Source organism: Manis pentadactyla, chromosome 4 (assembly GCF_030020395.1).
Source record: "Manis pentadactyla isolate mManPen7 chromosome 4, mManPen7.hap1, whole genome shotgun sequence".
In the NCBI taxonomy this organism is placed as follows: Eukaryota; Metazoa; Chordata; class Mammalia; order Pholidota; family Manidae; genus Manis; species Manis pentadactyla.
In genome coordinates this window covers 136,550,872-136,565,545 of record NC_080022.1, presented here as the reverse complement: position 1 = coordinate 136,565,545, position 14,674 = coordinate 136,550,872, and the positions used below count along the sequence as shown (strand labels likewise).

At 40.8% G+C, this 14,674-nt stretch overlaps 1 protein-coding gene across 3 annotated transcripts in view; it reads left to right on the top strand.

Moving 5' to 3' along the window:
* Nucleotides 1-14,674, top strand: part of PELP1 (proline, glutamate and leucine rich protein 1) — a 53,083-nt gene that overhangs the window by 17,251 nt on the left and 21,158 nt on the right. For 2 of the 3 annotated variants that reach the window (XM_036896045.2, XM_036896043.2), the window contains exon 1: nucleotides 3,573-3,867. The exons of the other annotated variant lie outside the window; for it this stretch is intronic. In XM_036896045.2, coding sequence (XP_036751940.2) covers nucleotides 3,619-3,867 — 249 coding nt within the window. In that variant the 5' untranslated portion in view covers nucleotides 3,573-3,618. Of the gene's footprint in view, nucleotides 1-3,572; nucleotides 3,868-14,674 lie in introns of those variants that run through there. 3 annotated transcript variants of the gene reach the window in all.

Sequence of the window (14,674 nt, the reverse complement as noted above, 5' to 3'; positions counted from 1 at the left end):
ACAGTTTCTGAGATCATCTTTAAGGTTCAAACACAGGCCTTACCTACCAGCTGCCACTTCCCCAGCCCTCAGCTCTATCAGCATCTTTTAAGCATACTCTCCACCCTTTCAAGCTTTAGATCATACATTTCTTTCAGACTCATGACTCACTTTCCTCAAAGGGTCATGACCAGAAGGTAATGAGATCTATCTTGCTACATATATAACGTGATTTTGGAACTGAAAGGTAGTGGTCTGTGTAAGAATATAGTTATTTATCCTCCATTTGCCCCATGGTCCCAAGCACATAAGCCGGTGAGAATTATGCCTGGGCTTGCCTGGGGCTTGACTGGGTTTACCCCGCCTTATCTCTAAACATCCTGACCCTCCCCCAAAGCAACAGGCCGAGCGGATCCGCCACAATAAAAGGCACCACGCTGCTGCCCTCTCTCTCTCTGTCTGTCTCTCTGCTGCCCTCTCTCTCTCTTTGTCTCTGTCTCTCTGTCCCCCTGCTCTCTCTCCCTTTCTCTCTCTGCTCTCTGCTCTCTCTGTCCCACTGCTCTCTCTGCTGCTCCCTCTCTCTCTCTATCTCGCCCCACCCCCCTCTGGGGCAACCACTCTCTCTTGCAGATAATAAAGTCTCTTGTGTGGGCCCGTGTCTCTTGAGTCATTCTGGGTAAGGAGGGTCGCGGCGAGATACCCTTTGTCTGCATGGCATGAAAGATACTGTATTAAAAGATACTAATATCAAGACAGCTTTAGAAAAACATTAAGGTCAGAAAGAATGAAAGAGACACACCATATCTTAGATGGGAAAAACTGTAATTTTAAAGATGTCATTTCTTCTCAAATTGTCTATAAATTTAATGCCATATCAAAGTAACAATGGGACTTTTGGGGGGAACTTGATTCTAAACATAATCAGAACAATCAGCTTTCAAGTATAGCCAGGAAAATTCTGAAAAATAAGAATAAAGCAGGCATTTGTCTTACCATGTAATTTATTATGTTAAAAATAATGAGAATTGTGTTATTGGCACAATAATTATAAACAGAGCAAAGAAACAGAATAGAGAGCCCAGATACAGACCCTTGTGGCATTTCAGTCAGTGGAGAAAGAATGTTATAGTCACTAAATTGGGTTGGAACAGCCAGCTATTGATATGGGGGGTGGTGGTGGTGGAAAAGAGTTATATATCTCATATCTTCAACAAAATAAATTCCAGATGAGTTGAAGATTGAAATGCACTGAATAAAACTAGGAAAATATTAGGAGAAAATACAAAAGAATATTTTTATAATCTTGGAGGTTAAGGAAAGCCTCCAAGAAATCAAACCTGACAGTGATAAATAACAGCTAACACAGAGTATTTACCATGTGCTAAACATTGTTCCAAGAACTTTAGAAATAACAATTCACCTAATTCTCAGAACCTTATGAGCTAAGGTTTTATAATTATCACTTCACAAATGAAGAAATGGAGGCATAGCTGAGTAACTTGCAGGCTCATACAACTGCAAGAGGCAAAGCTGGTGTTTGAACTCACCAGGCTAGCTCAGAGTCTGTGCCCTTATTATAACACCTTACTTCAAAAAGACTAAGAGGTTAAAAAATAACAAGTAAAATAGAAAGACAAACTGGAAGAAACCTCTTATAACTTGGCAACATATATAATAATCAAGAATAATTTCTCACAACTGCAGAGTTCCTATGAACTAGTAAGATACAGATGAACAACCCAGTAGGAAAATGGGTCAAGGGAATGAAAAGATAATTTATAAAGATGAAATACAAATGTCTACCAGACATATGGAAAGTTACTCCATTTCACTAATGATCAGAGAAAATGAGGTGAAAGGAGATGTTATTTCTCATCATTCAGATTGACAAAATTTAAAAAGATAAACTGAGTATTGTGATAATGTATGAGGTATAGAGAGCACCATTTTTCATGTGGGCAGGGGTGTAATTTGATGTAACCTTTCTAGATGGCATTTTACCAGTTCCTGTCAAAATAAAAAATAGGCATTCTCTTTCATCTCACACTCATTAATTTATGCACTCAACAAATATTTCATTGAGCTCCTTTTATAGGCCAGGCAGTGTTCTAGATAATGAGAATAAAATAGTAAAGAAGATAGGTCCCCACTCATGGGATTTGTATTTTAGACAGAAGAAAGAGTCAATAAATTTTGAAGATGTTATGAGTGAGTCATTAAAAAATAATCAGGGTAACATGGTAGAGGGTGATGGGGGTTAGAGTAGGGACGGACTACTTAGAGAGGAGCCCTCTTTACATATGGCAATATGGTTCAATCACACAGAATTAAAGTTTTTCCAGGCAGAAGCAACATGTGTAAAGTCTCGGCGGTGGGGATTGGGCTTGCTGGAGGATAGAAAGAAAGCTAGTTTGGCTCAAGGATAGGGAAAGAGAGGGAGAATGATACATGCAGTATCTCTTGAGGTCAGAGAGGTGGTTAATAAGGCTCAGATCATGTGGATTCTAGTTGGCCAAGTTGAAAAGATGGGATTTCATTCAATGTCATATTTGGAAGTCACTGAAGGGCTTCAAGCAGAGAGGGCTAAGTACTGACTTACATTTGAAAAGACCACTCTGGTTTCAGTGTGGAGACCAGAGGGCCAAGAGGGAATAAAGGAGAGCAAAGAGGCCATTGTAAAAGATTATTTTAAGAGGCCAAGTGCGAAAGAATAGTGACTTAGGTGGGAGTGGCAGAGGAGATGGAGAAACAGAAAAAATAACCATACTGTGTTAATGTATTTTGGAGGCAGAATGCCAGGACCTGAAGAAGGATTAGTTAGAGGGCAATAAGAGAGGAAAAGATGACTCTTGGATTTGACTCTTATTTGATTCAAAGTATTAGATTATCTTGGTGCACAAAAGTACAGAGATACTAGGTTGTTCACTAAAGTGTTAGTGAAAAACTGGAGCAGCTGAAGTATTCAGCAATATAATTGTTAAAATCATGGTGCACCCATTTCATTGTACCATGCAGTTTAAAAAACAGCGTAAAGAGGCCCACGATATATACTGAGTGAAAAAAGCCAAGTGCGGACATCACTCTTGTAAAATAAACTATGTATTATGTGTTTGTGCACAGACTAGTATTATTAAAGTATACACATTACTGAGGGTTGGGGAGAGTGGATGTGGGAGGAGGGAGAATTCTACTTCATGCCTTCTGTTTTGCTTTTGCAAGGCGCCATGTATCATTTCTGTAGTCGTAAATGTAAAATGTCTACGATCTCGGACAAGGAGGTCAATTCTCTAGGTAGCAGTGATGCCTAGATCGACAGTATCCTGAGACTCCGTCAGCTAACTGGACGGCTTTCGAGCACGGGCGCCTTTTGTCTGGACCACGTGTTCTTTAAGCTCCACTGGACCGCGCCCGGCAGGCCTGGCCCACCCGGCAGCCCTTTACTCCGGGAGAACTAAACGCCCTCCGCCCTGGAGCCCTGGTGCAGCAGCCCCTCCACCCCGCGCGGCTCCCTCTCAGCCAGAGCTCGGGAATCTAACCTCCCGGCGCGCAGCGCGAGGAACCACAGCCCCCTCCTCACAAGGCGCCAGTCGCGGTGTGTTTGCGTCATCGCGCCACGCCACCACCAGAGTCCGGGTGAAGATGGCGGCAGCCGTTATTACCGGGCCCTCCGCGGGCTCCGCGGCTGGGGTCCCCGGTGGGACCGGGGGTCTCTCGGCGGTAGGTTCAGGCCCGCGTCTCCGCCTGCTGCTGCTGGAAAGCGTGTCCGGGTTGCTGCAGCCGAGAGCGGGGACCACCCTTGCTCCTGTGCATCATCCAGTCCGCTCGGCCCCACATTTGCCCGGGCTCATGTGCCTGTTGCGGCTGCATGGCACGGTGGGCGGGGCCCAGGTGAGTGTGGTCCGCGTGCCCGCTGCCTTGCTGGAAGGTGTGCGCCGGGGGCGCGGTACTCTGCAGCTGCATGAGGGAGGTTAAGGGAAGGAGAGCTGGGGGCAGAAAACTGATTCCCGTATCAATCTGCACGTGACTGACGCATTTCTCCTTTATCAAACGCCAGTAGAAACTCAGGGAAGAGGAAGGGCCTCATTGCCCTATTGCTAGGCTATTGAAAGTAACACACGAATGGGTTAAATTCCAGGCCCTGTCGTTCTCTAAATGTATGTATTTAGCTTCTTTTTCCTCTTGCAGTATCTGTTTTGGGGATTATTTTGACTTAGTGTATGGACGTATTCAACAAAGAAGTAGTTACTGAGTTCTTACTGAGAGCCAGGTACTGGGCCCTTCAGTTACAGATGCGATGGCTTTAAACAGTGTTACGAACACTGAGAATTGTATACTGGAGACCTCCGACCCAATCTGCAGAATTGCAGGGATTTTTTCTGAGGTACTGGAGTTTAAGGTGAGACCATCACGAATGTGTAGGAGTTGAGGAGGGAAAGACAGTGGATGTTGGGGACGGTTCAGTCAGTGCAAAGACTCTGTGGTAGGAGGGAACTGAAAAGGAGAGGTATTGTGTCTAGGGTTCAGAGGTGGAGGGGAAGAGAGTGGCACCATGAGACTGGGGTGTCGGCCTCCTCCCCATCTCCGACCCGCAGATAGAGGAGGTGACGCGATGAGATATTGAAGACCTTAGTAGGCCAGCCAGGGGACTCAAGGCATATCAGTTCAAGAGTGGTGCTGAGAGGGCACCTCTCGTATTTATTAGTCACACAAATACATCCAAGGACAGTTGGTGATCTCATGCATACAACCGTTGGCTTGTTGTGTTCTCAGTGCACAACTCCCTCCGCAGCGCTTCCCAGCACAGCACAATAGGGGAGATAACAATGTTGCAGGAACTGGCCTTGGTTAAGACACAACATTCCTTTAAGGAACACATCACATTTCTCAAGGCACACATCACTGATTAGTAGAGAAAAACAGTTGAGTTATGATATTTTAAGCCCACACTGGGGAAGTGGGTAGGCAATGGACAGATCATGCAGAGTTTTGTAGACTGGCTTAGAAGGGACCTTTGGATTATATTAAGTGTACAATCTAACACCCATTCAGTTTTGCAAGCTAGAAATTCATATATAATCCTTAACACTTTCTTCTTGCTCACACACCCCATATGCAGTCCCATTGTTTTTATCCTCAGAGTAACGTTCAGGTCTGTTCACTCCTTTCTGTATTTTTCCCATTATTGCTCCTGTCAGAGATTTAACCCCCATCATCTTGCTCAGGTGAAGGCACTGATTCTAAGGATATATAGTGTGTCAAATCTATAATAGGTGCTTCTTCAATATTTATCTCCTGCGCTCCATCCTCTCCTAGTCCTCTCCCAAAATTCTACCCATCCTTCAAGACCCATGTACATTAGGTCTTCCTTGTCCAGCCTTTGTAACTAGGACCTTCCCATCTCTGCTTCTTTCAGGAAGAGGGTTGTCAACAACCTGCTGGGTGGTTCAGTATTCTTAGCGCCAGATTTATCAGGGACAACCTCATTAGTCATATGCTAACATTACTCCTCACTGGTGAAGGTGACAGAACTGTGCTTCTGCTGTCTCAGCCTACTTTCAGGAGCAGGAGCTGATTATCTGTTTTTCTTCCCTCTAAATCCCCCAATTCTAATTCGTGTGGTTTCTAAAATATCTACTCTACCTATAAATGTGTGGTTTCTTTCATCATCTCTTTCAAGTCTTGCCCTCATCCTTCAAGGCAAGCTACATGAATTTAGTGGCTTGCTTATTTTATCCTCGTGTCTGAAGTAGAATTTTGAGTGAAGAAGCTAAGGGTGATGTGGAAACTAGACTCCCCCTTTAATCCTGCCCGTGGTCTGTCCTGTCTTGAACTTTTTCTGCCTGTGTCTCTTGTATTGGATCCTCAATACATGGAACTCTGTGAAGGGTTTCCTTTGCTTCCCTATAGACTTTGATTCAACAACATTTATTGAGTATTTATTATGTATTAGCTACTATTACTCATCCCTATGTAGAGCAATAAGAAGACTCTTTTCCCTCAGAGAATTTCTAGTCTACTTGAGGTGATAAATGAAGGTAAGTAAATAGGAGCTTGAGTGGTCTCTCCAAAGTGGAACTCCCTTAGCACAGTTTACGGTTTCAGGCTTGGATTATATCCAGTCTGCTTAACTGGTCTCCTTGTCCTCAGTCTTGCTGTTTTTAATCCATTTCCCATACAGCAGCTGGAGTGAGCTTTCTCAAGTAAAATGTTCCTGTTTGCTGCTTTAAAAAATCTGTCAGTTCCTGGGCCTTCTTGCCTCTGGGCCTAAATTCTCTTGCTTGGGTCCCCTTGCTGTGCTGCCTCTGGGCTCCCTCCCAAAATCTTTTCAATTCTCTGCTTATTTGTCACTGCCTTTCCAAACCACTTAGAATTTGCTCTTCATTACACCTTATTGAAATTGTCTCTGTTCATGTCACGTGTACATACAACCTCTCTCCTCATACCCACACAATTAGGCCTTGATTTTTCTTACTGTATGTAGTTAAACCTTAAGGAGAATTTCAGATTACACAGAAATAGAGAAAATAGCATTTTGAAACATCCCACCCTGTATTGTCCAAATCACCCTAATTTAACAATGAACATTTTACCAATCTTGTTTGATTCCCACCCTCCAGTCTCTGCCAGCTGCCCCTCCCCACATTTTGAAACAAATCCCAGATCTCATTTCCCCTATAACTGCAGGTGCTTTGAAGGACAGAATATCCTGTTCTGCTTTGTAACCCTAGGGCTTTGTACTATTTCATTCCCCAGCCAATAGCCAGTGATTAAAACAAAATATTTCAGTAAGATTAGAGCATCCTCCTGCTTAAAACACCTCACAATAACTTATCATTGGACCAGACCCTATATAGTATGGCTTCTGTCACCTCTTGACCTCATATGACTTCTGGCCTGTCTTAACTACTCCAGCCACCCAAGCTAATCTTTTTTCCAGAGCATGCTGAGACCCTTGCTTGTCATCAGCTCCTTCTCTTTGCTGGGAAATTGGTGGGAAGGTGATCTTCTCATTCAGGTCTCAACCTACATGCCACAATTTCTTTCCCGAACACTCGGTCTTCAAGTAGTCCTTCCTGTTACAGTCATTCTTTGTCACATTATCCTGTTTTGCTTCTTTTCTAGCATGTATCACTGTTTGAAAGAAATCAACTTACTGTCTTTCCTGTGCTTTTTTCCCTTTCACTCAGTTTAAATTGCATTACAGTTACTTCCTTGCCTCTCTATCTTCATTGTACTTGCCTGGCAATAGCCTGTCTCTGTTAAATCCAACTCTGTTTATTCTGTACATGCACAGCTTAGTATAGATGGAGAAAAACATGTGTCCTTGCTTACTGGGCTCACTTAAAATTCATGGCCATCATCATGTGAAGTCGACCCTCAGTGTTGCCAAGCAATCCTGTTACATTTACACTTTTCCAGACAGTTGCTGATTACTTCTCTCTACTCTGTCTCTTAGTTGATGACCTTGCCTGCTTAACTGAGAAGGTAGAAGCAGTTGGGTGGGAATTCCCATAGGCCCCACCACTGTGGCTGCCAGCTTAACTTCGTCTGTGCCCATATGCTCTGCCTCCCCCCACCGTTCCTAGGGATGAGCTGGTCCATGCTCCTAGATGAGGCCAGCCTTGGCTTGTGCCTTAGCTCTGTCTCCTCTCCACTTAGACAAGTGCATTGCTTCAGTAGTTTGCCCATACTTCAGCATCTCTGTTGGGGCATTTTCATCAGTGTACAGCTCAAAGCTGCTTTAAAAAAAACCAAACCCTCCAGCTCCTGCCTCATTTCTCTACTCTTTAAGGCAAAACTCCTCGAATGAGTTGTTTGTACTTGCTGTCTCTGATTCTCCCATTCCTCTCTCTCTCTCTCTCTTTTAATGACATAACTTTGAAATAACTCAAGTTTATAGAAAACTTGAAAGAATAATCCAAAGAATTTCTGTATTCCCTACACCATGATTCCCATACACAAAATGTCAACACTTTAAATGCATATTTTGTCATTTTCTATGCATATTTTTTCTAGGTTCATTTAGCAGTAAGTTGCAGACACAATGCCTTTTCACCTTTAAATACTTCATATGTGTTTCTTTAAAAACAAGGATGCTCTCTTATATTACCACATTCCATCATCAAAATGAGAAAATTAACATTGATACAATAAGTTATCTATAAATTTTGTTCACATTTTGTCAATTGTCCTAAAAGCGTTCTTTATAGCAAAAGAAAAAATTCTAGTCCAGGATTCATTGCAGGATCACACCTTGCAGTTGATTGTTGTGTCCCTTTTAGTCTTAAATCTGAAATAGTTTCTCAGTCTTTATCTTATGATTTTGACATTTGTGAAGAGTACAGGATAGTTACATTTATTTTATAGTTTATGTATGTCCCTCAGTTTATCTGCTGTTTTCTGATGATTAGACTCAGAATGTGCATTTTTGGCAGGAATGCTGCAGAAATGATTGTTATATCAGGGGGCACATAATGTCTCTGCCCCATTCCTGGCGATGTTAGCTTTGATCATTGGGTTAAGGTGCCATCTGCCAGTTTTCTTCATTGTAAAGTTAAGGTTTTTTCCTTTTGTAAGGTCTTGTGTCGTGCCAACTTTTCAATTACTTGTTTAGTATCCATTAAAGGTTCTCTAAAAGAGTAGTTACTCTGATGGTTGTCCCATAGAACTCATTTCATTTAGGCTTTCAGCCTAACCACTTCAGCAAAATACCCCTTTACCAGGTCACATGGTAATTATTGAAGGTCACCAGTGACTATCAAGATACGAAGTTCAGAGGTCAAATTTGGATACTCTTGTTACCTCACCTATCTGTAGCTTTTGATACAGTTTATTATTACTTCTTCCTTGCAAAATTTTCTTCACTTGGCTTCTGGGATGCCACTCTCTTGATTCTACTCTTACCATATTGGTCACTCCTTTCTAGTTTTCGTTCTGGTTCCTTCTCATTTCTCTGACCTCTAAATGTTTGAGTGCCCATGACCCCAGTCATGGTACTGCCATTTTTGTCTATTCACATTCACTCTCTTGGTGAGCTCATCCAGTCTTATAACTGACTACTTCCCAAATTCATACTCTTACCAGAAGTTCTACTAACTTTCTAGACTTTTTACCCAGTGCCTCTTCAGCATCTCCATTAGGATGTTAAACAGACATCCCAGATTTAACATACCTGAAACTGAGCTCCTGGTCTCACCCCACACCTGCTCCCCCTGGAGTACTCCCCTTTTTAGTAAATGGAACACTCCATCTTTTAGTTGCTCAAGTGAAAAAACTTGGACTTATTTTTGCCTTTTTCTTTATTGCTCATTCAGATCCAATTTGTTACCAAATCCTGTTGGCTCTACCTTCCAAATATATCCAGAATTTGATGTTTTGTATCCCCACTATTAGCATCCTCTCTCTCTCTCTTTTTTAATTAAGGTATCATTGATATACAATTTATGAGGGTTTCATATGAGCAACATGGTGTTTACAACATTCACCCATATTATCAAGTCCTGCCCACCCCATTGCAGTCATTGTCCATGAGCATAGTAAGGTGTTATATAGAGTCCTTACTTGTCTTCTCCGTGCTGGACCGCCTTCCCTGTGACCTACCTATATTATGTGTGCTGATCATAATACCCCTTAGTCCCCTTCCCCATCTCTCCCCACCCACCCTCCCCACCCACTTCCTCTTTGTTAACTGCTAGTCCCTTCCTGGAGTCTGTGAGTCTCCTTCAGTTTTGTTCCTTCAGTTTTGCTTTGTTGGTTATACTCCACAAATGAGTGAAATCAGTTATTACTTGTCTTTCTCTGTCTGGCTTATTTCACTAAGCATAATACCCTCTAGCTCCATCCACGTCGTTGCAAATGGTAGGATTTGTTTTCTTCTTATGGCTGAATAATATTCCATTGTGTATATGTGCCACATCTTATTTTTTTTAAATTTTTATTAAGGTATTATTGATATACACTCTTATGAAGGTTTCACATGAAAAAACAATGTGGTTACTATATTTACCCATAGTATCAAGTCCCCACCCATACCCCAATGCAGGCCCTGCCCATCAGTGCAGCAAGACACAACAGATTCACTGTTTGCCTTCTCTGTGCTACATTGTTTCCCCCGTGACCCCCACACCATGTGTACTAAACAGAATACCCCTCAATTCCCTTCTCCCTCCCACACCCCTCCTCTTTGGTAACCACTAGTCCCTTCTTGGAGTCTGAATCTGCTGCTGTTTTGTTCCTTCAGTTTTGCTTCATTGTTATACTCCACAAATGAGGGAAATCATTTGGCACTTGTCTTTCTCCACCTGGCTTATTTCACAGAGCATAGTATCCTCCAGCTCCATCCATATTGTTGCAAATGGTAGGATTTGTTTCTTTCTTATGGCTGAATAGTATTCTGTTGTGTATATGTACCACCTCTTCTTTATCCATTCATCTACTGGTGGACACGTAGGTTGCTTCCATATCTTGGCTATTGTAAATAGTGCTCCAATAAACATAGGGGTGCATATGTCTTTTTGAGTCTGAGAAGTTGTATTCTTTGGGTAAATTCCAAGGAGTGGGATTCCTGGGTCAAATGGTATTTCTATTTTTAGTTTTTTGAGGCACCTCCATATTGCTTTCCACAATGGTTAAACTAGCTCACATTCCCACCAGCAGTGTAGGAGGGTTCCCCTTTCTCCGCATCCTTGCCAGCATTTGTTATTCTTAGTCTTTTCAATGCTGGCTATCCTTACTGGCCTAAGGTGATATCTCATTGTGGTTTTAATTTGTATTTCCCTGATGATTAGTGATGTGGAGCATCTTTTCATGTGCCTCTTGGCCATCTGAATTTCTTCTTTGGAGAATTGTCTCTTCATATCCTCTGCCCATTTTTTTAATGGATTATTTTTTAATGGCTTTTTGGGTGTTGAGGCATGTCAGTTCTTTATATATTTTGGATGTTAACCCCTTGTCAGATATGTCGTTTACAATATATTCTCCCATACTGTAGGATGCCTTTTTGTTCTGTTGTTGGTGTCCTTTGCCATACAGAAACTTTCTAGTTTGATGTAGTCTCATGTGTTTATTTTTGCTTTTGTTTCCCTTGCTCGAGGAGATAGCATTCAGGAAGAAGTTGCTCATGCTTATATTCAGGAGATTTTTGCTGATATTATCTTCTAAGAGTTTTATGGTTTCATGACTTACATTAAGGTCTTTGATCCATTTTGAGTTTACTTTTGTGTATGGGGTTTAACAATAATCCAGTTTCATTCTCTTGCATGTAGCTGTCCAGTTTGCCAACACCAGTTGTTGAAGAGGCTGTCATTTCCCCTTTGTATGTCCATGGCTCCTTTATCGTATATTAATTGACCATATATGGTTGTGCTTATGTCAGGGCTCTCTAGTCTGTTCCATTGGTCTAGGGGTCTGTTCTTGTGCCAGTACCAAATTGTCTTGATTACTGTGGTTTTGTAGTAGAGCTTGAAGTTGGGGAGCATAATCCCCCCTGCTTTATTCTTCATTCTTAGGATTGCTTTGGCTATTCGGGGTCTTTTGTGGTTCCATACGAATTTTAGAACTATTTACTCTAGTTCATTGAAGAATGCTGTTGGTATTTTGATAGGAATCACTTTGAATCTATAGATTGCTTTAGGCAGGATGGCCATTTTGACTATATTAATTCTTCCTATCCATGAGCACAGGATGTGTTTCCATTTATTGGTATCTTTAATTTCTCTCATGAGTGTCTTGTGGTTTTTAGAGTATAGGTCTTTCACTTCCTTGGTTAGGTTTATTCCTAGGTATTTTATACTTTTTGATGCAACTGTGAATGGAATTGTTTTCCTGATTTCTCTTTCTGCTAGTTCATTGTTAGTGTGTAGGAATGCAACAGATATCTGTGTATTAATTTTGTGTCCCACAACTTTGCTGAATTCAGATACTTGATCTAGTAGTTTTGGGGTGGAGTCTTTAGGGTTTTTTATGTACAATATTTATGTCATCTGCAAATAGGGACAGTTTAACTTCTTCCTTGCCAATCTGGATGCCTTTAATTTCTTTGTGTTGTCTGATTGCTGTGGCTAGGCCCTCTACAAGAATGTTGAATAAAAGTGGGGAGAGTGGGCATCCTTGTCCTGCTCCCTATCTTAAAGGAAAAGCTTTCAGCTTCTCGCTGTTCAATATAATGTTGGCTGTGGGTTTGTCATATATAGCCTTTATTATGTTGAGGTACTTGCCCTCTATACCCATTTTGTTGAGAGTTTTTATCATGAATGGATGTTGAATTTTGTCAAATGCTTTTTCAGCATCTATGGAGATGATCATGTGGTTTTTGTCCTTCATTTTGTTGATGTGGTGGATGATGTTGATGGACTTTTGAATGTTGTACCATCCTTGCATCCCTGGAATAAATCCTACTTGATCATGATGTATGATCTTTTTGATGTATTTTTGAATTCGGTTTGCTAATATTTTGTTGAGTATTTTTGCATCTATGTTCATCAGGGATATTGGTCTGTAATTTTCTTTTTTTGTGGTGTCTTTTCCTGGTTTTGATATTGGAGTGATGCTGGCCTCAGAATGAGTTTGGAAGTATTCCCTCTTCTTCTATGCTTTGGAAACTTTAAGGAGGATGGGTATTAGGTCTTCACTAAATGTGTGATAAAATTCAGCAGTGAAGCCATCTGGTTCAGGAGTTTTGTTCTTAGGTTTTTGATTACCAGTTCAATTTCATTGCTGGTAATTGGTCTGTTCAGATTTTCTGTTTCTTTCTGGGTCAGCCTTGGAAGGCTGTATTTTTCTAGAAAGTTGTCGATTTCTTCTAGATTATATAGTTTGTTAGCATATAATTTTTCATAGTACTTTCTAATAATTCTTTGTGTTTCTGTGGTGTCATCTGTAGTGATTTTTCCTTGCTCATATCTGATTCTGTTTATGTGTGTTAGACTCTCTTTTTTTCTTGATAAGTCTGGCTATGGGTTTATCTATTTTGTTCATTTTCTTGAAGAACCAGCTCTTGCATTCATTGATTCTTTCTGTTGTTTTATTCTTCTCGATTTTATTTATTTCTGCTCTAATTTTTATTATGTCCCTCCTTCTACTGACTTTGGGCCTCATTCATTCTTGTTTTTCTAGTTTTTCGTTAATTGTGAGTTTAGAGTGTTCATATGGGATTGTTCTTCTTTCCTGAGGTAGGCCTGTATTGCAATAGACTTTCCTTAGCACGGCCTTCGTTGCATCCCACAGATTTTGCGGTGTTGAATTAGTGTTGTCATTTGTCTCCATATATTGCTTGATCTGTTTTTATTTGGTCATTGATCCATTGGTTATTTAGGAGCATGTTGTGAAGCCTCCATGTGTTTGTGGGATTTTTCATTTTCTTTGTGTAATTTATTTCTAGTTTCATACCTTTGTGATCTAAGAAGTTGGTTGGTACAATTTCAATCCTTCTGAATTTACTGAGGCTCTTTTTGTGGCCTAATATATGATCTATTCTTGAAAGTGTTCCATGTGCCCTTGAGAAGAATGTGTATCCTGCTGCTTTAGGGTGTAGAGTTCTGTAGATGTCTGTTAGGTCCACCTGTTCTAATGTGTTGTTCAGTGCCTCTGTCTCCTTACTTATTTTCTGTCTGGTTGATCTGTCTTTTGGAGTGAGTGGAGTGTTGAAGTCTCCTAGAATGAATGCATTGCATTCTATTTCCTCTTTTAAGTCTGTTATTATTTGTTTCACACATGTAGGTGCTCCTGTGTTGGGCACATAGATATTTATTATGGTTGTATCTTCTTGTTGGATTGACCCCTTTATCATTATGTAATGTCCTTCTTTGTCACTTGTGACTTTCTTTGTTTTGAAGTCTGTTTTGTCTTATACAAGTATACAACTCCTGCTTTTTTCTCCCTATTATTTGTATGAAATACCTTTTTCCATCCCTTCACTTTTAGTCTGTGTATGTCTTTGGATTTAAAGTGAGTCTCTTGTAGGCAGCATATAGATGGGTCCTGTTTTTTTATCCATTCAATGACTCTTTGTCTTTTGATTGGTGGATTCAGTCCATTTACATTTAGGGTGATTATTGATAGGTATGTACTTACTGCTATTGCAGGCTTTAGATTCGTGGTTACCAAAGGTTCAAGGTTAACTTCCTTACTATCTAAGAGTCTAACTTAACTTACTTAGTATGCTTACAAACACAATCTAAAGGTTCTTTTTTTCTCCTCCTTTTTCTTCCTCCTCCATTCTTTATGTATTAGGTTATTATAATCTGTACTCTTTGTCTATCCCTTGAATGACTTTGGGGATAGTTGATTTAATTTTGCATTTGCTTAGTAATTAGCTGTTCTACTTTCTTTACTGTGGTTTTATTACCTCTGGTGACAGCTATTCAACCTTAGGAACACTTCCATCTATAGCAGTCCCTCCAAAATATAGTATAGAGACGGTTTGTGGGAGGCAAATTCTCTCAGCTTTTGCTTATCTGGAAATTGTTTATTCCCTGCTTCAAATTTAAATGATAATCTTGCCTGATAAAGTATTCTTGGTTGGAGGCCCTTCTGCTTCATTGCATTAAATACATCATGCCACTCCCTTCTGGCCTGTAAGGTGTCTGCTGAGAAGTCTGATGATAGCCTGATGGGCTTTCCTTTGTATGTGATCTTATTTCTCTCTCTGGCTGCTTTTAAATAATCTCTCCTTATCCTTGATCTTTGATGTTTTAAT